Source organism: Sebastes umbrosus, chromosome 5 (genome assembly GCF_015220745.1).
Source record: "Sebastes umbrosus isolate fSebUmb1 chromosome 5, fSebUmb1.pri, whole genome shotgun sequence".
NCBI classification, from domain to species: domain Eukaryota; kingdom Metazoa; phylum Chordata; class Actinopteri; order Perciformes; family Sebastidae; genus Sebastes; species Sebastes umbrosus.
This window is the reverse complement of record NC_051273.1, coordinates 37236314-37261062: the sequence shown is the minus strand read 5'-3', so window position 1 is coordinate 37261062 and position 24749 is coordinate 37236314. Positions and strand designations below refer to the sequence as shown.

The 24749-nt window shown below is 40.7% G+C and overlaps 1 protein-coding gene across 1 annotated transcript in view; it reads left to right on the top strand.

The window, feature by feature from the left end:
- The window catches only part of nfia (nuclear factor I/A), a 268526-nt gene that overhangs the window by 199728 nt on the left and 44049 nt on the right, over positions 1–24749 (top strand). The window contains 2 exon segments of the mRNA XM_037770557.1: positions 2089–2154; positions 5038–5112. Coding sequence (XP_037626485.1) covers positions 2089–2154; positions 5038–5112 — 141 coding nt within the window.

Genomic DNA, 24749 nt, shown 5'->3' with positions numbered 1-24749 from the left:
CCTCTGCAGTGACGAGCAGAGTGACCGCTTCAGGTTCAGTCGGATTTGTCTTTGTGTCCATCAGTTTGTCTTGTCCTTCATATTAACTCTGCTAAGATCTGTAGTGGAAAGTAACTAAATACATTTACTCAAGTACTGTTCTTGAGTAATATGAGGTACTTGTACTTAACGTGAGTCTTTTTTTTTCCACGGCACTTTCTACTTCTACAACACTGCATTTATCTGATAGCTTTAGTTACTTTACAAATGGAGGTTTTTGCACACAAAACATACAAAGCCCTTATGAAATATGATGTTTTGTTATAAATTAAACTACCCAACAGTTTATACAAGTACAGCTGAAACCATTAGTTGATTAATCAATTAGTTAATTGACAGAAAATTATTATATTATATATTATTATATTTGTATTATATTAATTTAAATTTATTTGGAATATTTTTAGGTTTGGGCTGTTAGTTGTAAAATATGCATGAGTAATAATCAAATAAAATAATATATAATAGTATTAGTCACGAGCGACATGTTTCTTCATTGAGGACTTTGATTTTTATGACTCTTAGTACATGTACCCGATTACATACATTTACTTAAATGACCAGTGTTTAACATTTTGGGGCATCTATTGTGTAGCAGAAATGGAATATAATATCCATAACTATGTTTTTATTAGTGTAGAATCACCTGAAACTAAGAATGGTTGTGTTTTCATTAGCTTAGAAGGAGCCCTTCATATCTACATAGGGAGCAGGTCCTCTCCACGGAGTCCGCCATGTTTCTACAGTAGCCCAGAGCGGACAAACCAAACACTAGCTCTACGTATTTACGTTACTTGGAGGCCACAGTAGTTCTCCGACACGTTTGTAAAACTGCGGTGACAAAGAGTGAGTGATAAACCGTGGTATCGCCAAACGCCATCTGACTTCTTCTGATTTTACTGCTTTATACTGCCATACTTTCACCAAAGTTCATTTTGAATTCAGGGCTCTTGTTGCTGTTATAGCACTTCAGTAAAGAGTGTGAATGAACAGTAAACTGTCTGCTGCAGCAGGTCAGTCTGGTGTGTGTGTGTGTGTGTTCACTCGGGTTTATCTCCTGAAAATATGAACATAAGAATGAATTATCCCTTTTTAAATGTTTGAAACTCTACAACAAAATGATGATTTTTTTTAAAAGTATTATAACATTTATTTAATCAAGTCATCTCATTGTGATCAAGATATTTTACACGAGATAAGGCACACAGCTGTATCAGAACCCATCACAGACATCTCTAAACAGTTTAAATTCATCCAATGGGATGAGATGTTCAGGTCACCATAAGAAAAGTGAAAAATATAACAACATGGACAGAATATATAGAAAACAGTCAATTAATAAAACAGAAAAAGTGTTTGCATGTAACGCATCATCAGTCAGAGCTGATCTGAGGTTTGCTGCCCATGTCTATGAGAGCCGGCTGTCAATCACTTGCGAACTCCGACCAAACGGTCAAACTAGGCAGCGCTGATCAAATATGAATCAATATTCTGTTACTGTAATGTCTATTTCTCTCCTCAGATGTTCTCAGAATCATTTTGTAGTGCACGGTTTAGCTGTAAAATAAAAAAGTTTGTGACGCCGCCGCAATTGTGAAATCTGGTGAAGGAATGCCGAGTACTGGTCACATGACCGGAGCACATCCAATAGGAACGCTCTCTCAGTGACATGACCTGTGATTGGTCAAAGATTTTCTAAATCCTGAAAACAGAGCCATGAGGAGGAGCAGTCTAGTTTTCTCTCAGAACACTTGAATTACAATATGCTGAAAGGTTATTATGGGATTTTTGCCAATGATGCCAAAAATATACTGCCTACTGCTGCCTTAAATAGGAGTTGTTCCATACATTGTTTTCATGTTGGTGTTAATGTTGTTTTCAGCTACAAAAAAATTAACTAACCGTCCAATCAGGACACAGCACCTCTTTATGTGTGTGTGTGTGTGTGTGTGTGTGTGTGTGTGTGTGTGTGTGTGCTTGTTTGTGTGTGTATTTAACATCGTTGGATGGACTCGTCCTCATCAGTGTTCATCTGTTTTTTCCCTCCAGAAACCGGCCAATCAGAAAGCCCCAACCAGGCCAGCGAATCAGATATCAAGGAGCAGCCAGAGAACGGTGAGACACACACGTATGCACACGCACGCACACACACACACACACACACACACACACACACACACACATTCAGGGGTGACCTGTGTTTGACCCTGGTGGTCAGACCAAGTGAAGCTGTGGTTTTATCTCACACACACACACACACACACACACACACTGAATCAGGGAAGTGTGTGTAACAGATTTTTAAATGTGTGTGTGTGTGTGTGTGTGTGTGTGTGTGTGTGTGTGTGTGTGTGTTGATGGATGTCAACATACTGTAAGTATGTGTGTGTGTGTGTGTATGTGTGTGTGTGTGTGGAGGAAATCCTTTCTGGCGTGTGTGTGTATGTGTGTGTTAGACCTTGACCCTGAGATTCCGCTACTTGCCAGTACAGACACACACACACACACACACACACACACACACACACACACACACACACACACACACACAGATAGAGGGATACTTCCAGCTGGTAGTGATTATCCCTGTTGGGAAACAGAAGCTTCCACTTCTCATCTGTTCTGTACTTCCTTGATACTACTGCTTGTATGACTGTTACTACTGATACTACTACGAGTACTAGTGTTACTACCGACACTACTGCTAGTACTAAAGTCAGTACTAATACTACTGGTACTGTTACTACTGACACTACTACCACTACTGTCCCTACTGCTACTGCTGCTACTACTGTTACAGCTGATAATGAAGCTCTTTTGACTACTACAGCTTTTACTGCTACTACATGTACTGATCCTACAACTGATACTACTACCACTGCTACAGCTGATACTAGTATTAATACTACTGCCACTACTGTTATTGCAACTTCTGCTACTGCTGCTCCTACTGCTATTACTACTTCTACTATTACTGACAGCACTATTATTAATTCTACTGTTACTACTGCTGCTACCTACTACTACTGGCACTGATACTGATAGTACTACCTGTACTACAGTTACTACTGATAGTACTACTATTTATTTTCCAGTTACTACTACTGCTACAACTACTATACCTCCTGATACTGCTACCACCAATTCTACCAGCTACTACTGTTACAACTGATACTAAAACTACTGCTACTGCTACTGTTACTAATACTACTATTACAACTACTACTACTATTAATGCTACTCATAGGCTACTACTGCCACTGGTACAATCGATTCTACTACAATTATTGTTACTAATAATACTGATACTAATACTGATAATGACAAAATGTCTACTACTAACTGGTATTACTGTTACTACTGGTACTGCCTCTGCTACCATTACTACTACTACTACTACTGTTACGACTGGTATTGCTTCTGCTACCATTACTACTACTACTACTACTACTGTTACTACTGGTACTGTGTCTGCTACCATTACTACTGCTACTACTACTACTGGTAATACTGGTACTGCCTCTGCTGCCATTACTACTAATACTACTGTTACTGCTGGTACTGCTTCTGCTACCATTACTATTACTACTACTACTGGTACTACTGGTACTGTGTCTGCTACCATTACTACTACTAATACTACTGTTACTGCTGGTACTGCCTCTGCTGCCATTACTACTACTAATACTACTGTTACTACTGGTACTGCTTCTGCTACCATTACTACTACTACTACTACTGTTACGACTGGTATTGCTTCTGCTACCATTACTACTACTACTACTACTACTGTTACTACTGGTACTGTGTCTGCTACCATTACTACTACTACTACTACTACTGGTAATACTGGTACTGCCTCTGCTGCCATTACTACTAATACTACTGTTACTGCTGGTACTGCTTCTGCTACCATTACTACTACTACTACTACTTGTACTACTGGTACTGTGTCTGCTACCATTACTACTACTAATACTACTGTTACTACTGGTACTGCCTCCGCTGCCATTACTACTACTAATACTACTGTTACTACTGGTACTGCCTCCGCTGCCATTACTACTACTAATACTACTGTTACTACTGGTACTGTGTCTGCTACCATTACTACTACTACTACTACTGGTACTACTGGTACTGTGTCTGCTACCATTACTACTACTAATACTACTGTTACTGCTGGTACTGCCTCTGCTGCCATTACTACTACTAATACTACTGTTACTACTGGTACTGCTTCTGCTACCATTACTAATACTAATACTACTGTTACTACTGGTACTGCCTCCGCTGCCATTACTACTACTAATACTACTGTTACTACTGGTACTGTGTCTGCTACCATTACTACTACTACTACTACTGGTACTACTGGTACTGCCTCTGCTGCCATTACTACTAATACTACTGTTACTGCTGGTACTGCTTCTGCTACCATTACTACTACTAATACTACTGTTACTGCTGGTACTGCTTCTGCTACCATTACTACTACTACTACTACTGTTACTACTGGTACTGCTTCTGCTACCATTACTACTACTAATACTACTGTTATTGCTGGTACTGCTTCTGTTACCAGTACTACTACTAATACTACTGTTACTACTGGTACTGCCTCCGCTGCCATTACTACTACTAATACTACTGTTACTACTGGTACTGCTTCTGCTACCATTACTACTACTAATACTACTGTTACTACTGGTACTGTGTCTGCTACCATTACTACTACTAATACTACTGTTACTGCTGGTACTGCTTCTGCTGCCATTACTACTATTAATCCTGCAACTAATACTACTGCTGGTACTGCGACTGTTACTAGTAGTATGACATCTGCTCTTTCTTCTTTTACTCTTGTTAGAAGTACTCATTTAAAAAAATAACCAACATTTACTGAGTTCTACAGCCAATAGTCTGATGATGTAATCACTCAGTATGATAATTTAATATGTGCTGATGAACCCCCCTCTCTCTTTGTGTCTTTCTCAGGTCATCTGGGCTTTCAGGACAGCTTTGTGACGCCCGGCGTCTTCACGGTGGCCGAACTTGTACGAGTCTCTCAGAGTAAGTTCCCCTCTCTCTCTGATAGAGCGAGGCAGAGCAGTGATTGGATTGCAGATCTGTCATCGATAGTGGATCTAATGTAATTCCTCCAGACCAAACCAGACACTGCTCAGCTTAATGAACACACAAACACACACACACACACACACACACACACACACACACAACCACAACAACACACACAGCCATGAATAATACTCTGGAAAAGAGTACAGCACAGAAATGTCTGATGTTTCTGAAGTGAACATGTCACTAAAGAAGTAGGATGCAACAACAGGTAAATGTTTTGAAAATGTTCTGTTCTCACACAGACCAAATTTCACTTGCATTTATGTTTATTTATTGGCCACGCAAAATCCTGGTTTCTGATTGGCTGGCTGGTGTCCTGTTAACAGGTCAACAGTTTAACCACGTTTCTAAATCCGAGGTCAAGGTATATTAACCTGGAGATCGCCATAGCAACTGTGTTTGGTACAGGTGCTATGCTAACTCCTACTGCAGAAATGATCTTAGCCTTGGATTAAAATTACTACAAACTAATAAGGAACCCTGGTTTATTATAATATGATATAAAATAATATAAAATGCTCATTCTGTATTAATTGAACCAGAAGTTTGTAGAATCTGAGTTGATCTAAGTTTGATTGGAGCCACATTGGTGCACCCTACCTTTATTTTTTTGCCAGGTTTTATGGCCAAAGCTAAAACTAAATTGAACTTTTATCCCAAATACTCTGGCCTCCAAAACCTGCGTCCAATGGGAATCTGATAAAGGCGGGAGACAGAAGTTGTGGCGGCAACAATTTGACTACAGAACCGTTCATCTGGTTTATCTCTGAATTCCCACAGTTCTGTTACTGTACTTTCCAGTCCTACCTGGACTCTGGTAAACAATGTCAAGCACTGTTTACTAGGGGTGTGACGAAATACCGTGCCGCAGAATATTGCGATATAAAAACTTGACAATATGCATCGTCGAGAGGCCAGACACACAAGCCAGCCACCCGACACTAAAGATCAAAGTAAGAAAGCTTCACATGTTGACCGTCATCTAGGGGTGGGCGATATATCGAATATAGTCGATGTATCGCGGCTTGTCCCACACGTGGTATATGAAATGACTATATCGCGAACATCAACTACAAATTGTCATGTAATGTTTTTAAGCCACCCCGCCGGCATGAAACTCGCTTTGGCATTTCCTTCTCTCCGTCTCTCCTCCGGCTCCCTCTCACAGAAATACACGTCACAGACTCCGCCTTCATCCAGACCTCTCTCTCCTGGGCGAGTGTGTGACGTATTCGGCCAGCGTGTTTTTGTTTATGAAGGGAAGCAGTGGAGAGAGACGGAGCCCGGAGAAAGCGAAAGAACTGAAGTGTCAAAGCGAGTACGGTAGCGAGAACACACTCAGAGCAACCAGAACCAGTCCAGAGGCAAATGACTCTGGCTTCCTCGCTTTCCAAAGCAATCCCATATGACAAACAAAGTGCAAAATGCAAAGAAATCACGGCCGCTGTAAACTACATCACAACGCTTGAAAAGCCCGGATTCAAAAGACTCATTAAGACACTTGATCCAAAATATGAACGTCCAGCTAACAGAACCAAAGCTGTGAGCCTGAAGAAGTGGACCAGACTGCTGTTTTGGCCACACAGTAGGCTACACCTCGTGATTGGTGAGTCTTTCTACACTGCTGGGAAAATAATATTTTTTATTATCAGTAATGTTATAACAGCTTACTGGTAAACATAACAATAAAATACTTTACATTTATTACACGCCATTAAAAACGGTGTGTGTGTGTGTTATGTATTTATAAAAATATATAAAGCATATATTGCCAGATAACTATTCGGTTAAAGTGTATATATTATTTTTAGGCCATATCGCCCAGTGCATTTGCAGCTGATTTGCAGCCAATGGAGGAGTCAGGCGAAATTAGCATAGAAGACGCCATCCCCCCCCCCCCCACACACACACACAACTTTCTAATCGCTTGTATGGCAGCATTTTGGATTCCCTGTTGAAACACAAAATAGGAAACTGAAGATGCATATGAGCATTCATAATGGAGGGAAACCTTTTAGTCCAGTGTGTGGAAAATGGTTCAGTCAGAAAGTAGAATTGAAGTGACACATTCTATTACAAGATGATTCGGCTATACCATGTTACTAGTTAGAACACATTACAGTTTCATAAAAAATGGAACTATAGGGCAAACATCCAGTTTGTTTTGCATTTTGTGTCTTTTGAATAAAAGGCTACTTTTTCAGTCATATATTTTCATCAAGTTTTGTTAGAATTATTGTTATAATATTGTATCGTATTGAGATCGTGAACCCAATATTGTGTTCCGTATCGTATCGTCAGCTGAGTGAATCGTCACACCCCTATTGTGTACCTTCTGCTGTAGTCCATAGTTAGCTGTTTTGCAGGTTTATGTTAATTCTGAGCACTTAGGCATTCAGAGGATGGATGGCTTTCCTAGCTAGATTGGCAATAGAGCAGTTTCCAGAACAAAAGTGCTCGCCATCTAATCACCGAAAAATGCAATTCTTGCAGAAATCTCTAAATGTCAAAAGTTTTTGATACAAAATTACAGCATGGCTTTTTCTATGGTGTTCCTCAAGGTCTTGGTGTCTTAATGTGGTATTTTGGAGGGATTTGTTAATAATTTTATCAATTCTCGAGTGGTAAAAAACGGTTAAATTTAGCACCAAATGTGTGTAACAAATGGTATCAACCCAAAAATTGCTTAGTTTGGTCAAATCAATTGACATCGTACAACTGAGTCACATTGTATTTTTACTGAATGATACACTTATTATCATTGCAATAGATACTGCTGTTGAAAAGTTTGTAATCTGCCACAACAGCGTTTTGATCTGATTGAGTCCAGTCAGATGTCTGAGAGGACTACTCTATATGTTTCAGTGGTCTTTCATGCTTTTAACTTGTAGAAAGTCCTCCTAGATAGATAGATGGTATTTTGTTTTGTACATGGAGAACAAAATGCTGTACAACTGTTCAACCAGAAGGACAAGTGAAAGGGCAGAAAGAGAGAATGATCCTTCTGAACAACAGTTCAATAAGAATAGAAGAAATCGGCAGTCACTGGTAAAAGAAACTGGAAGCTCAGCATCAAAATGTGAGCAGATTTGGATGCCAATGGAGCTAAACAGTGACCGCCGGCTTTTTGAACGGTCCCGGAAGTCAAATTCCTATTTATTCACTTGTTCATACATTTCAGAAAATCCTTAAATAAAGAGGAGGGCTGTTAGTCAATTCAAATATTGAATCGCTATTAATCACATGATTGTCCATAGTTAATTGTGATTAATTGCAAATTAAATACACATTTTGTATCTGTTCAAAATGTACCTTAAAGGGAGATTTGTCAAGTATTTGATACTCATAGTCATACTCATAATGACATGGGAGTGGGCAAATATGCTTGTTTTATGTTACTGTATTTATATATTTATTATAGGATATCTATTAACAACACAAAACAATGACAAATATTGTCTGCGTTAACTTTGACAGCCCTAATAAAGGGTTTTCAGCATGGAACCAAGCCAACCAGCTACAAGATGAATCATGACCACAAAACATTTGAAAAGGGAAAATGCAAAGGTACAAGACTGTGTAATTTATTTTAAGAGTGAAGGAACTAATTATTTAAAAATTTTTAAACTAACCATTGTCGATCTAAAATTAAGACAGATTCGGCAACAGCATGCCTTATTCCTCGTTTCAAATGTTTCAGAAACACATTTTGGTTCAATAATGATCGAGGGTAACTGACACTTTTCCAACAGTATTCTCCTCTGTCATGCAACACTGTGGGGACATTGACTAAAACTAAAACTAGTTTGGGGCCAAAACTATTTATAATATAAATAATACATATGATGTCTGAATGATACTGTTTTTGTCTTTGTTAAAATAGTTATTATTGAAGAAAAGCAGAGAAACATCAATATAACAGCTGATTCCAAACTTTTAGTGATAATGTACCACTTTATGCTTTAAAATGACACTTAATGCATTTTTTTAATATTAATATTCAACACATTTTGATTGTTTGTGTCACCTGTCAGCTGTGAGTCGTCTCTCTCTCTCTGAACTCTTTTAATGAAGAGGAAATATCAAAGATGGGAGGGGCGATGAAGAGGCCGCAGAATGGAGGAGACGGAGGGGACAGGAGAGAGAGACAGAGAGAGAACGAGGGACGAACGTGACCTTTAAAAGTGCCGACATGCAGGAGAGAGAGGGAGATAGAGAGAGAGTGACAGAGAGCGCAGTGGGATCTATATGAGACTGTCGATCGCCCACCGCTAACAATAGGCCGATGTAAAGTGCCTGTCAGCACACACAGAGACCCCTGATCAAAGAGCCATCGATCTCTCACACACACACACACACACACACACACTGATCCCTGCCTGATCAGATGCACGCCACTGCGCATGCAAAATCTCACATAGTCACTTAATCACACACACATACACACATCCTGCCATAGGTGTGTGTGTTCCCGGTGCCCTGTCTAGGTCTGCATGGCGCCCAATTTTAAGGTACTTGTACATTACTAAAATATTCTCTTTTCATGCCACTTTCTATTTCTGCTCCACTTCATCCCAGAGGGAGATATTCAACATGTTCTCATCCCAACTCGTCACATACTGACGCTTTGTCAGACCCCTCGGTGTCACTTCTCGATCACAATAAACATTTGCTTAATGTTGTGAATTAATCAAAAACACTTAGTTAGCTTTAGGAAACAACAACATGGTTGGGCTTCAAATGATGACGATGTACAATGAAAATGTGACTTGACATTGTGAACACAGGCCACGAACAAACAGCTGAATGTAAAGTGAAACTTAACACAAGGGACAGGGACACGGACAGCGGTCTTCCTGGATGAAAGCCTTGTGTTTGTTGGACCCATACACCTCCCCTTCCACCCGCCCTATGGCGCAGCCACATTTCGCTCTTTAAACTACGTCACCGCAGCACTTTCTCTGAGCGTTTACTGTTGCCGTGGATGGCTTTACATTTGAGTTAATGGAGCGCTCAGTGTGTTGCATAACAGCCTAAAAGGTGCCGTGTGCGGCGGTATAAAATGACAGCCATGATAAAGCCTCGCTATTTGACGCAGTATAAATGTGTTATTTTTGCCTTTTCTAAAATGATGTGTTTGAATATTTTGCATACTGGGGTCCCTAAACAGACTTGAAGTTGCATAATTTGGGTATCACTGTAAAGCTGAGGCTCTGGTGGATCCAATGAGCCCAATTGTATACATATGTGATGATGTTAGTCCCCATAGGAGACATTTCATTGTAGTGAGATCATTTTTTTTTTTTTAATTTGACCTCACTGTATAAAATGAGCTGTGGTGACCTCTAGGATAATCACAGCCTCATAAAACTTTACAGCCACAAACTAGAAGCCTAGAGCATTCAGAGGATGGATGGATCAAACTAGAGACCTAGAGCATTCAGAGGATGGATGGATCAGACTAGAGACCTAGAGCATTCAGAGGATGGATGGATCAGACTAGAGACCTAGAGCATTCAGAGGATGGATGGATCAGACTAGAGACCTAGAGCATTCAGAGGATGGATGGATCAGACTAGAGACCTAGAGCATTCAGAGGATGGATGGATCAAACTAGAGACCTAGAGCATTCAGAGGATGGATGGATCAAACTAGAGATCTAGAGCATTCAGAGGATGGATGGATCAAACTAGAGATCTAGAGCATTCAGAGGATGGATGGATCTGACTAGAGACCTAGAGCATTCAGAGGATGGATGGATGGATCAAACTAGAGACCTAGAGCATTCAGAGGATGGATGGATCAAACTAGAGACCTAGAGCATTCAGAGGATGGATGGATCAGACTAGAGACCTAGAGCATACAGAGGATGGATGGATCAAACTAGAGATCTAGGGCATTCAGAGGATGGATGGATCAAACTAGAGATCTAGAGCATTCAGAGGATGGATGGATCAAACTAGAGATCTAGAGCATTCAGAGGATGGATGGATCAAACTAGAGATCTAGAGCATTCAGAGGATGGATGGATCTGACTAGAGACCTAGAGCATTCAGAGGATGGATGGATGGATCAAACTAGAGACCTAGAACATTCAGAGGATGGATGGATCAAACTAGAGACCTAGAGCATTCAGAGGATGGATGGATCAAACTAGAGACCTAGAGCATTCAGAGGATGGATGGATCAGACTAGAGATCTAGAGCATTCAGAGGATGGATGGATCAAACTAGAGATGTAGAGCATTCAGAGGATGGATGGATCAAACTAGAGACCTAGAGCATTCAGAGGATGGATGGATCAGACTAGAGACCTAGAGCATACAGAGGATGGATCAAACTAGAGATCTAGAGCATTCAGAGGATGGATGGATCAAACTAGAGATCTAGAGCATTCAGAGGATGGATGGATCTGACTAGAGACCTAGAGCATTCAGAGGATGGATGGATGGATCAAACTAGAGACCTAGAACATTCAGAGGATGGATGGATCAAACTAGAGACCTAGAGCATTCAGAGGATGGATGGATCAAACTAGAGACCTAGAGCATTCAGAGGATGGATGGATCAGACTAGAGACCTAGAGCATACAGAGGATGGATGGATCAAACTAGAGACCTAGAGCATTCAGAGGATGGATGGATCAAACTAGAGACCTAGAGCATTCAGAAGATGGATGGCTTTCCTAGCTAGATTGACAATAAGGGGCTTTCTGAGCAGTTTACACAATGGAAAAATGAAAAATGCAATTCTTGCAGAAATCTCCAAATGTCAAAAGTTTTTCATACCAAATCACAGCATGGCTTTTTTTTATGGTGTTCCTCAAGGTCTTGTTGTCTTAATGTGGTATTTTGGAGGGATTATTGACCACTTTTATCAATTGTCGATTGGTAAAAAATGGTTAAATTTGGCACCAAATCTGTGTAACAAATGGTATCAACCCAAAAATTGCTACAACAACTTATGAGACATAATAGAGCATGAGGATGACCATCATATACTGTACTTTTATCATGATGTTCCAAAACCCTATACACTTTTACAATTTATTTGAATTCATTCATTCATTCATTCATTCACATTTATTTCTGATTTATGACTAGAGCAACTTGCCACACAGTGCTGAGCTGCATCTCAAATGAATCTCCAGGTTCCAGCTTTCAGATGATGTACACCACTTCCATGTGACATCTACTGTTGACCTGCTATCTCCCCCTAAAGACCCCCTAGACCCCCTAAAAAAGACTAAAATGGGTCTAATGTGAGTAATAATAATCTAATGATAGAATATGTAATAGTACAACAGTCACAGGGGACATTTTCTACTTTTAATACTTTAAGTATATTTTCCTGATTATACTTATATACTTTTACTGAAGTAACATTTTCAATGCAGGACTTTTACTTGTAATAGAGTATGTTTATAGTGTGGTATTGGTACTTTTACTGAAGTAAAAGATCTGAATACAGACAATATTGTTTTTTATCTTATCTTATCTTATCTTATCTATTTCCTCCACCACTGTCTGTAACTCAATACAATCTCATATTCAGCATTTCTTTCATCGGCCTTCCTGAAATGATGAATGAAGTGTGTTCCTGGAGTTTACTTTCTCTGTTCTCAAATAAATCAGCTCCTCTACAGCACTGGATATTAGAAATTGAACTTTGTGATTTTAATAAAGTCAAACAACGATTACTTTGTGATCACAGAAAAAAAATACAACTCGAAGCACGACAGCGCGGGTATGTCATGGGATGTCACGTGAGGAAATTTTACCACCAGTTAATAAACTTGTGACAACACCGGTGTTATCGATTACACTGTTATCGATTTTACAAGAAAAGAGGGCACTCAGTATATGTACCTTTAGAACGCTTACTTGGATGGCTGTGTGTCTGACATCTCCGGTCGAGCTTTCGCTGCGGGGCCGCAGGATTCCACCTGTCGCCACGCACACCGACTGTGACCGCTCCGTTCGCCATGCGGTGATTGCCTCATTAACGTTACGGTTCCCTTATAGCACTGGGTTTAAATCCAAAATATTGCCAAATATGTGCTTCTGCTTTTCGTTTCGACACCAAATCCTCCTCCATCTACTTGTATCTCTCTCGTCCCGTGTGTGTGAAATTGTGCTCCTGCTACTCTGAGCTGAGACTCTGTACGGAGCAGACGCTTTCACTTTCAGCTTGTAGCGTCCATCATCCGACTATGTATTCATAACACGGTGCTGATACACCAAAATGAAATAAATGGGATTTATTTCTATAAAAAAAACAAAAAGCAAAAAGAGGGTGGGGGCGGTGGGCAAGTAATGTAATCGGTGTATGCCCGAACACTGTGTAACACTGTGTAACACTGGTAACACCGACTACTGCGGCAAGCCAGTTGTTGCATCCTCTTAACTTGGTTTCATCCATATCCATAAAACACACCAATGCCCTCTTTTTTAGTTATAATCTCTTCTGTCTGAAATCATTAACAGCGTTCTGTCCTCTCTGTCCTGCCGTTCTCACAGACACGCAATGGTCTGGGCTTATGGGAAATTGACATTGTTAAAGGCAGCTAAAAACAGGAATACTAAATATATAGCTTACATTGGATCTTTTTTTTTTGTAACTACCATGCTTAACTAAAGATATGAAGCGAACCACATAACATACTCTATAAATAAATGGTCAGTTCCAGGGTTGGACTTTGTTACAAATGTGGATGGGATTTTGAATGAGGTTTCCTCACTTCTGGAACTGAACCTTGAAGTCACTTCCACGTTAGCTTCCGCCCTGCTTATAAAGTTTCTCCTGGAGGGTTTTCTGATCACATTCAAAGCAGATGAGTGTCTGTACTGAGCAATAACATTTAAGCACCTTAAACATTTAACCAAAGAACAGTTCTATGAGTCTTAGCCTGAGGTGCACTTTTAAAATCTAATGGAATGGGAGCTGCCGTTTTTTAATAAGATAACTTTTATGGGACTTTGTATCTCCTGTAGTAGCCACACAGTATTATTACAAGCTGAGCACTGTCCTGAACATTTATGCTTCTTTTTTCTCCTTTAGTATCACTGCTATAATGTTTTTATAATAGCAGTAGAGTAAAGACTATGGTGTTTAAAAGACTATTTCACCTTTTTTTCACTTCACAGCCAGTATGAATGAGGGAACGATACCAGCGACCAAAAACTCTGTCAGTGTACTTGAAAAAAAATGAGTTTCCAGGTTAATATTTCTAATGCGAGGAAAATAAAGAGTAAGAAATCTTTCTGTGGCTGTACAGAGCTGAGCTGGTTTAATGTTGGTGCAACACACACACACACACACACACACACACACAAACACACACACACACGCTATTAAGGTTATATTCGTATACTCACAAACACGTAGACACATTCAGGCAGACACAAATGTATTCACAGATGCACACACCCTTTCTTGTGTGTGTGTGTGTGTGTGTGTGTGTATTGTGTTGGTCAGCAGATTTGCAGCGATGCGGCTCTGGAAGAATCACTTATAGATTAGAGTGCAGGAGAGTCCAGTGTGTGTGTGTGTGTGTGTGCGCGTGTGTGTGTGTGTGTGTGTGTGTGTGTGTGTGTGACCTGCTAGCTTTTCCAGGTTGTTAAAAGCTAATGTACCTGAATGGTGTGTGTGGGTGTGAGTGTGTGTGTATGTGTGTGTGTGTGTGTGTGTGTGTGTGTGTGTGTGTGTACATGTATGTGAGTGAACAACATTAACTCTTCACTATTCATTTATTACAATTAATGATAAATATGGACAATGAGAAACGTTTGTGGAAACACACTCAGATGCTCCCACAAAGCCAGTAGAAAGACCTGATCATATATTCAGTTTGGATGACGTAGGATAACACAGTGTTTGCCCATAGGGTTTTGAGAGACTGTGGTGGGTGGTTCATGCTCCCCCGGAAGAAAACTTTGAACATTTTAAAGTTAAATGCATCAATCTGGAGCCCTTTGAGAGCAAAATTACGAGGCTAGATCAATGAAGAACTTGGTGCTCTAATAAACAATCTAATCATAAAGGTTGTATGGTTATGAATGCCGATGGCAAGAAGTCACACAGCATAAGCATGGTTAAGGAGACGGGGTGCCGACATCGACCCCTCACACTGAGGACAGTCCGCCCCGGTTGACTGTCACGCCGGGAATCCCATCCCTCCCCACAGGGAGAGAGGGCGTACTGTGCAGAGAGAACTCAACGGCCCCGGGCAGAGGCGAGGTCCGGGCGAGGGGTGCTGTAAAACTCACGGTCGGGCCTTTCCAAGCAGACCTCGGTCGCGGCGCACCGGACAATGCGTCTGGCGAGGGTCAGCCCACCTGTTGAGAAGTGTAAAACTATTTTTGGATCATCATGAAACTGTGGCCGGCTGTATGTCAGATCACTGTGATTTCATTTGAATTAGGATACACAATGGTTGATTATGATTGGATAAAGATATACAGCACACTCTGCTCCGCCGCTTGCAAAATGTGGATAAATATATTAATCAGTGTTTTTTTCATTGGGCATCAACCTCACGTTTACGCGCATACTGTCGAAAAAAAGAGACGTGAAGCATATATAAAGGCTTCAGTTCAGGTTGCGGTTAACGTGAGACGAGCAGACAGCAGCTGACCAGATTAAAATGAGAGTGAATCTGTAAAAACACTTCTGACCCCCTGCAGTCTGGACATGCACGGGCTGGACGGGAATGATTGAAATTTCTGTTTTTACCGTGTTGCAATAAGGGGGCATTCACGGGAATAAAAAGAAAGTGGGACAAGGCCGTAAAGTAGGTGTGTGTGGGGGGGTAATGGCCCCTTGGCCCCCCTACTTCCAGCGCCCATGTTGTGGTTACAACATGGAAAGTCATGTACAAAATATGCTTGGCATTCAAGTGGTTAAGTCGTGGAATAGCCAGATGAGGCCGTTGGGAATATCAACATTTTCCTCAGACATATTATAGAATTACAAAGAAAACCTCTATACAGCAAAATGATTCTCGTTAACACGGTAAACACAACCCTATTCGAAGGCAGCAAACCAAGCGTACTGAATTTTGCTCAAACTCTGATTCACACCTCTGAGCAACGGTAGCCGACGCTCATGGGTATTGTAGTTTTTAGAGCCTCCCAACAGAAACAAGACTAAGAGTCTCTACAGCCATGCTAATAGATATGTGGGACTGTATTTAGACACAGGAATGCTAGCATCAACATACGAACAAGTTCACAATGACAATGCTAACAAGCTGAAATTTAGCAGGCCAGGTTCATCATCAGAGTTTAGAGTGTTAGCATACTAGCATTTATGAATTAGCTGTAAACACCAAGTACAGCTGAGGCTGATGGGAGTGTCATTAGTTCTGCAGGTATTTGGTCATAAACCAAAGTATTGGACACATTAAAATGTTGACCTGATGATGGCGCTAGATGAAAAGTCAGAGGATCACCAAAGTTATTATAATTCATCCTGAGGGGATCATGAATGTCTGAACCACAGTTCATCACAATCCATCCAATGGTTGTTGAGATATTTCAGTCTGGACCAAAGTTGTGGGCAGACAGACTGACAGACTGTGGTATTTGTACTTTTACTTAAAGGGACTCTGTAAGAATCGTAAATTACTTGTTAATATTGACACCTGTGGCAGTTAAGTCAACGACAGTCAGCGGCCTGTTGTTCGCACTTGTTTTCGCACTACGTAGACGCTAACGAGCATCAGTCAAAACTGAGGCGACACACACGAGACTGAACGTGATTGACAGGCATCATGTTGATTAAAGTTAGCAACATTAGCCAGCTAAACCACAATATCCCTATATATTTCACATTAGGGCTGTGTATAGGCAAGAATCTGGCAATACGATACGTATCATAATACAGGGGTTACGATTCAATATATTGCGATACTGTAAGTAAGGCGATATAATGCGATTTTTTAAAATCTAAATTTTAGATTAAAGAACACACCGCCATATACATAAAATCAGAGTAAAAAAACGTATTTTAAACAATCAAAACAGTGGGATGTGCATTTATCACAGTCCGTGTAACATCCAGCATCATAGCACTACTTTGAGCGGGCACATAGACTGAGAGGACGCATCTCTTTGCAAATGAAATAAAGTATTGACTGAGTACATTTTTGCATGTAAACTATTAATTAAAAATCAATACAGTGTTTTTCAGAATCGATACAATATCATCATTTATTTCTGCACAAACTGCAACTTCCACTGAACATTCACTAGATATTCTCAGAGCTAAACTCTCTTCTGCTCCGCTGCTCGCTTGTTTTCGCACACACTCGTCGCCGCTCTCTCTCTCTCGCTTCACCACTCACTTCCCATGTGCACACACACTCTTCGCACTGGCTCTGCTATACTCCCACAACACTAGTAATTCCCCCCGACGTCGGTCACATTCCTGTTTTGCAAGACGGACTTTTTTTTTTTGTGCTTCCATGGAGTTTGTGTTGGAGTCTGAGTTGTGATGGGGGGTGGTCGTTTGTTGGCGTTGGCGGACTCCATTTCTAACCAAACGTTAGCTACAGCGAAGGCACTCGCGAGCGCGCATGGCGTCACGGGCCCAGGTTCTTCACATTAAAAGTGGTCTACAGGCTGATAGAGGAAACCCAGAAAGTCGTGGAAGGTCTCATTTTTTAGGTTAGGTCACACATTGGCAAAAAAAATTATTTGAACTTGTAAAAAGTTACATACAGCCCCTTTAAGTAAAGTATCTGAATACTTCTTCCATCACTGCCTACCTGTTCAAATATGACAGTGTTTGTGAATTTGAATTTGCATCTATATAAACATAAATACACCGAATGAATGTGTGTGTGTGTGTGTGTGTGTGTGTGTGTGTGTGCTACAGCTACACCTGTGCTACACATGTTGGTGTTTGTGTGTTTGCAGGAGAGAGAGTGTTTTATAGAGTGAATGAACACACACGTACACACACACACACACTCTGGGGTCTGCAGGGGTGACTGAAGCCTATAGCTTACCAGAAGATGAGAAGTGGTCGGCGGGGTGGGGGGGGGGTGGGGGTTGGGGTGGGGGGGGGGGGGGGGGGGGTTGAAGGGGAGGTGGAGGAGGGGGGTATTGAACACAGCACACACACACACACACACACACACACAGCGGGTGACCTTGGCGTTGTGCAGCCATTACACAATTCACTGGCAGGCCAATCGAATCTCTCTCTGTCGATCAATATCCTATTAAAGCAGCACACAAAGAGAGAGAGAGAGAGAGAGAGAGGGAGAGAGGGAGAGTATGGGTTAGTGTAGCAGCCATGTATTAAATGTAATTGGTCAGTTCAGTATATTTCTGCAGACTGGATTCTGACTTCTCCTCCTCAATCATCCCTTTCTCTCTCTTTCTGTCATTTACTCTCTGATTTTACTGGTATTCCCCCAAACTTCCCCTCCTCTCGATAAGTCTGAATTAATACATAGAAAGAGTTCTTTATATGTGTGTGTGATGAATCCATCTGTACGTACTGGCTGTAAAGTGTTCCCTTGCTAAATCCACAGTCTGTCTTTGTGCCCTCCAGAACGACACATACAGTATAAGTGTTTTCTGATCTGACACCGCTGTGGTGAAGGTTTGCTTCAGTTTAGGGAAATAGTTTGGGTAAAGGTTGAGGAACTTTCTTTGTCATGTTTACAATAATAACCATGCAGTTAAGGTTATAGCTGAAGTAGGCAGATTGGAGCAAATATGATTAAAAAAAGTTATTTTTATAAACGCTCACTATATCCTGACATGTGCATGAGACAGGTAAGCTGAAAAAAAATCATGTGCCTCTGTGTCTTCCGGTGTCCTCCGGTGTCCTCCGGTGTCCTCTGGTGCTCCTCATGGCATCTGCAAGATTTCACAGATCGGAGGAAATCAACCAATCAGAGCCGAGCTGGAGTCTGCTGTCTCTGAGCAGCTGTCAATCACTCACAAACTCTGATCAAACGGTCAAACTAGGCAGCGCTGATCAAATATGAAATATGAATGAATATGAAATAATGAATAAGTACTGCCTATTTCTCGCCTCAAATGTTTTCAGAAACATCATGAGAAAGTTTGTGACCTGGCAGCCATGTTGAGATCAGCTGAGGAAATACCAAGTATCGCCCACCAGCCGGAGCAACCTTTCTAATTTTACAGCTAAACAGTACACTACAAGATGACAGCTGTCTCTGTTGAATGAACAGCCAATAGGAACGCTCTCTGTCTCTCTCAAATCACCTGTGATTGGTCAAAGTCTCCTGTCACAGGGTAGATTTTTTAAAGCCTGAAAACAGAGCCATGAGGAGGAGCAGAAGTCTATTTATATCTCAGAACACTTGAATTACAATATGCTGAAAGATTATTATGGGATTTTTTGCCCAATGATGCCAAAAATATACTGCCTACTGCAGGTCAAATCGTGGTCATGGTTAAAAGAAAACTCACGTTGACTGTTAATAGGAAACAGGAAGCTTTGTAAATTAAGTCGGGATCTTCCAAAGTTACGGTACCGGGGTCAATATGTGCTGTTGAACCCTGTTTGCGTTTTGTGATGTACAGTTGAAATCCAGAGCACACAGCACATGGCAGCTTCATTATTTACCAGAGGACCAACTTGTACCTGCGGGTACAACTTAACTGTAACAGAACTTTATTTAGAGACATGCACCATTTAAGCTCATTATGAACTATAATAATAAAGGTCTAGTTGTTGACACAGAGCCCCACTACGAGACAGGCCCCACATTTAGGTGCAGGTCTTTGCCCTTGTTGATATTGTACTTTTAGTGGAGTGCCTTGGTAGCCGATGGTTACAACAGATGCCATGTAACTGCAAAGTCCAGGTTCAATTCCAGCCGTGGGACCTTTGTTGCATGTCATACACCTCTCTCTCTCTCCCCCATTTCCAGTCTGCCCTTCCTTTGTCCAATAAAGGCCAAACAAGCCAGAAAAAAACAGATCTGGAACAAACAAACTACCAAAACCCACTGACAATCAGTCAACCTGAGACTTTTGGGACTCCTGGGGATCTCAAGTGTGAGACTCTTTGTTTTAACATTAATGTTAACTTTTTGGACTGTTGGTTGGACAAAACAAGACATTTAATGACGTTATCTTGGGCTCTAGGAAACTGTCATGGGCCGTTCTTATTGTTTGCTGATGCTTTATAGACTATCGATTAAAATATTTAATTGTGAATAATCGCATGATTATCCATAGTTTATCGAGATTAATCGCATGATTGTTCAAAATGTATCTTAAAGGGAGATTTTTCAAGTATTTAATACTCTTTTCAACATGGGAGTGGGCAAATATGCTGCTTTATGCAAATGTATGTATATATTTATTATCAGAAATCATTAACAACATAAAACAATGACAGATATTGTCCAGAAACCCTCACAGGTACTGCATTTAGCATAAAACAATATGCTGAAATCATAACATGTCAAACTGCAGCCCAACAGGCAACAACAGCTGTCAGTGTGTCAGTGTGCTGACTTGACTATGACTTGCCCCAAACTGCATGTGATTATCACAAAGTGGGCATGTCTGTAAAGGGGAGACTCGTGGGTACCCATAGAACCCATTTACATTCACATATGTGAATTTAGGTTTTCTAGTTTCCTATGATGCCACTCTAGTTGCGTTAATGCGTTAAAAAAATGAGTCGCGTTCAAACAAATTTGCGTTAACGCGTTATTAACGGCCTCACTCCCCGCCACCAGGAGACTACTTTCCTCGTGGGTACCCATAGAACCCATTTTCATTCACATTTGAGGTCAGAGGTCAAGGGACCCCTTTGGAAATAGCCGTGCCAGTTTTTCCTCACCAACATTTAGCGTAACTACGTTGCGTTATTTAGCCTCCTTCACGACAAGCTTGTATGACATTGGTACCGATGGATTCATCAGGTATGACACCAGTATCTTATTTCCAGCTTTAAAACTGAGCCGCTACAACCTAAAAATCACAAGTTGCGTTGATGCGTTAAAGAAATTAGTGGCATTAAGACGAATTTGCGTTAACGCGTTATTGTGGCGTTAACTTTGACAGCCCTACTAACGATTATCACTTTCTGAACTACTGAACTGTGAATCAAACCTTCTGCAGCAGGTATCTACAGCAGGACTGTAACAACCCTGGGTGTCAGGTTAAACACCAGCAACAAACCTACAGAGAACTGTTGTATAATTATATCAGTGATACAAATATATACTTTATATACGGAATACGTACTGTATATACTCATATACAGTACGTCGGCTATATGTTGTAATTTGCGCAGACGGCACTGAGAGCTGCAGGTCTCTCTCTGTGTCTCTGAACCACTTTGATGTTTATAGACACTTGTAACAAGCTCAATCTGCTCCACACACACAAACACACACACATACACACATACACACACATACACACAGATGCGTGTCTGGAGTGCCAGGGGCGCACCTTGGCACTGACACAAATTTCATATACACACACACACACACACACACAGAAACACACAGACACACTTTCCTCCCAGTGTGTCAGGAGAGCTGATATTAGACGTAAGGATTTGGGGATTAAGTTGATATGATGGCATAACACTCCCACTGCACACACACACACACACACACACACACACTGAACACACACATCATAAAGACACACACACACATCTACAGAGAACACACGCACAAAGAGATAAGAAGGCAGATGACCCACTTGGCACCTCCCAGTACCTTCGTCTGGAGGCATTCCCACCCGACACACACACGCGCGCACACACACACACACACACACACACACACACACACACACACACACACACAGAGCGATGCAGGGATGAAAAGATGAATAAAGCTGGAGGCCTGCATGGTTCAAACTCATCCATCCCTCCTTCCTCCTGCCCTTTGTCGCCCCTGGCAACACACACACACACACACACACACACTCACACACACACACACACAAACACCTGGTGGTGTGCCAACACCATATGGGAACCACAGCACAAATGGCACAAAGATGTTTAATCTCAATAATAATAATAATAATAATGATAACAACAATAATAATAATACTGTTGGCTATACATGGACAATGAATCATTCAAATCAAAAGCAGTATACCAGCAGTATAAGAAAGCTGTGAATCTGGTGAATCATTTATTAATTATGATTTTAATATTACAACATAGGAACACCAGCTGATGTGATATTTAAACGAGTTAATAATAAAATATTAGAGAAAGTGACCTAAAAACATTATCAATACATTAAAGATGAAATGAAGCTTTAGTTGGTGAACAGCCAGGCCGTAGCATCAAAACTCAACCTCAAGAACTCAGAGACAGAGAGAAATACAGAAAGATGGAGATCAACCACGACACAGTTTAAAGTCCTGGTAGCGCCCCGTGCAGGCTGCAATGTTCATTACAGATACAATGTGCCTGAAAATCATGATGTTTTTAAGTTTTCTGGAGTATCAATCCAGTGATTGTTGTCTGTACATCTGTGGAATGCCATTTCAGTCAATATTAAATAAATAAATAAATGAATGATAAATATGCCTATGAAATAAATCCTGTAATAAATAAATGAGGCAAAAAATTATATAAATTTTCAAATAAATGGAAATATAAATTACCTTATATAGTTCAATAAATAATACGTTTTTCAAAGGATTACTTTTTATTTATTTCAGGTGACTGTTATTTCCTAATGACACATTTATTTCCCAGCTCTTTTTATTTCCACCTGTTTTATTCAAATGAAAGGGGCGTGGTTATCTCCCAGATTCAGACCAAAGCAACAGCACAAGAATTAGTTAGCAAGTAGTAGAAGTCCCTCCTCTAAATGAAGGTCTGTCTCCGGAGCTGACGTCTGCTCTTCTCCCAGGAAAGTAGTCTCCTGGTGGCAGGGAGTGAGGTCGTTAATAACGCGTTAAGGCAAATTTGTTTGAACGCGACTAATTTCTTTAACGCATTAACGCAACTAGAGTGCAGATACTGGCATCATAGGAAACTAAAAACCTGAGGTATCCATCGGTACCAACCAGGTCATACTAGCTTGCCCCGAAGGAGGCTAAATAACGCTCCAAACTTAAGCTACGTTTTGGCGAGGAAAAACTGTCATGTCCATTTTCAAAGGGGTCCCTTGACCTCTGACCTCCAGATCAGTGAATGTAAATGGGTTCTATGGGTACCCACGAGTCTCCCCTTTACAGACATGCCCACTTTATGATAATCACATGCAGTTTGGGGCAAGTCATAGTCAAGTCAGCACACTGACACACTGACAGCTGTTGTTGCCTGTTGGGCTGCAGTTTGCCATGTTATGATTGGAGCATATTGTTTTATGCTAAATGCAGTACCTGTGAGGGTTTCTGGATCAATATCTGTCATTGTTTTGTGTTGTTAAAGAGCTTTGAGTGGTCGTAAGACCAGAAAAGCGCTATATAAAAGCAGGTCCATTTATCATTCCATTTAATTGATTTCCAATAATAAATATATACATACATTTGCATAAAGCAGCATATTTGCCCACTCCCATGTTGATAAGAGTATTAAATACTTGACAAATCTCCCTTTAAGGTACATTGTGAACAGATACAAAATGTGTGATCAATTTGCGATTATTCATGATTAAATATGGACATGCGATTAATCACAATTAAATATTTGATTCGATTGACAGCCCTAATTTGAATATAACAGGTGGAAATAAAAAGAGCTGGGAAATAAATGCGATATTAGGAATTAAAAGTCCCCTGAAATAAATCAAAGTGGTCCTTTGAAAAATGTACTTTTTAAATACAAACCTATTCATCTATTTATTGAACCATATTGACTCATTTATATTTTTATATTCAATTTCTCTATATATTTATTGCCTAATTTATGTATTTCAGGATTTATTTCATAGCCATATGTATTTATTTCATAGTCACATTTATTTATTTGAAATTGACTTAAATGGCATTGCATATCCATCCATGGAGCTGCTAATAGCTAATTCAGCATACTTGTAATGGTGCCTGACCAGTAGTAAACATACTGATATACAATACATGGTGAAACACGCAGCACTTATTACTTCATTTGCATAGTTTTATATTGGTTGTACTTAGTTGCACATGAAGTATTACATGTTAGACCTTGGGGAAAGTGTACGAACAAGTGTGTGTGTGTGTGTGTGTGTGTGTGTGTGTGTGTGTGCTGCTCTTAGACCATTACTATCTCTGCAGGGCAGACAGAGAGAGAGAGGGAGAGTGATAGATAGATAGAGTGAGCTCACGTTGCTGAGCTCAGCAGAAAACTACCCACCAGGTCCTGTCAGTCCTCCTCCTCCTCCTCCTCCTCTTCCTTTCATCCCATCACGCCATCATGCTCTCTGTCAATAAAGCGATGAAGAGGAGGGATGGAAGAGGGGGGGTGGGGGTGAAGGGGCTGGAGGCGAGGGGCTAGACGGATGTCCGGGTTTGAAGCTGATTGCTGCCTTTGTTCAGCAGGATTTTCAAATTGAAGCATTTGACAACAAAGAGCCGACTCTCTCCCTCTCTCTCTCTCTCTCTC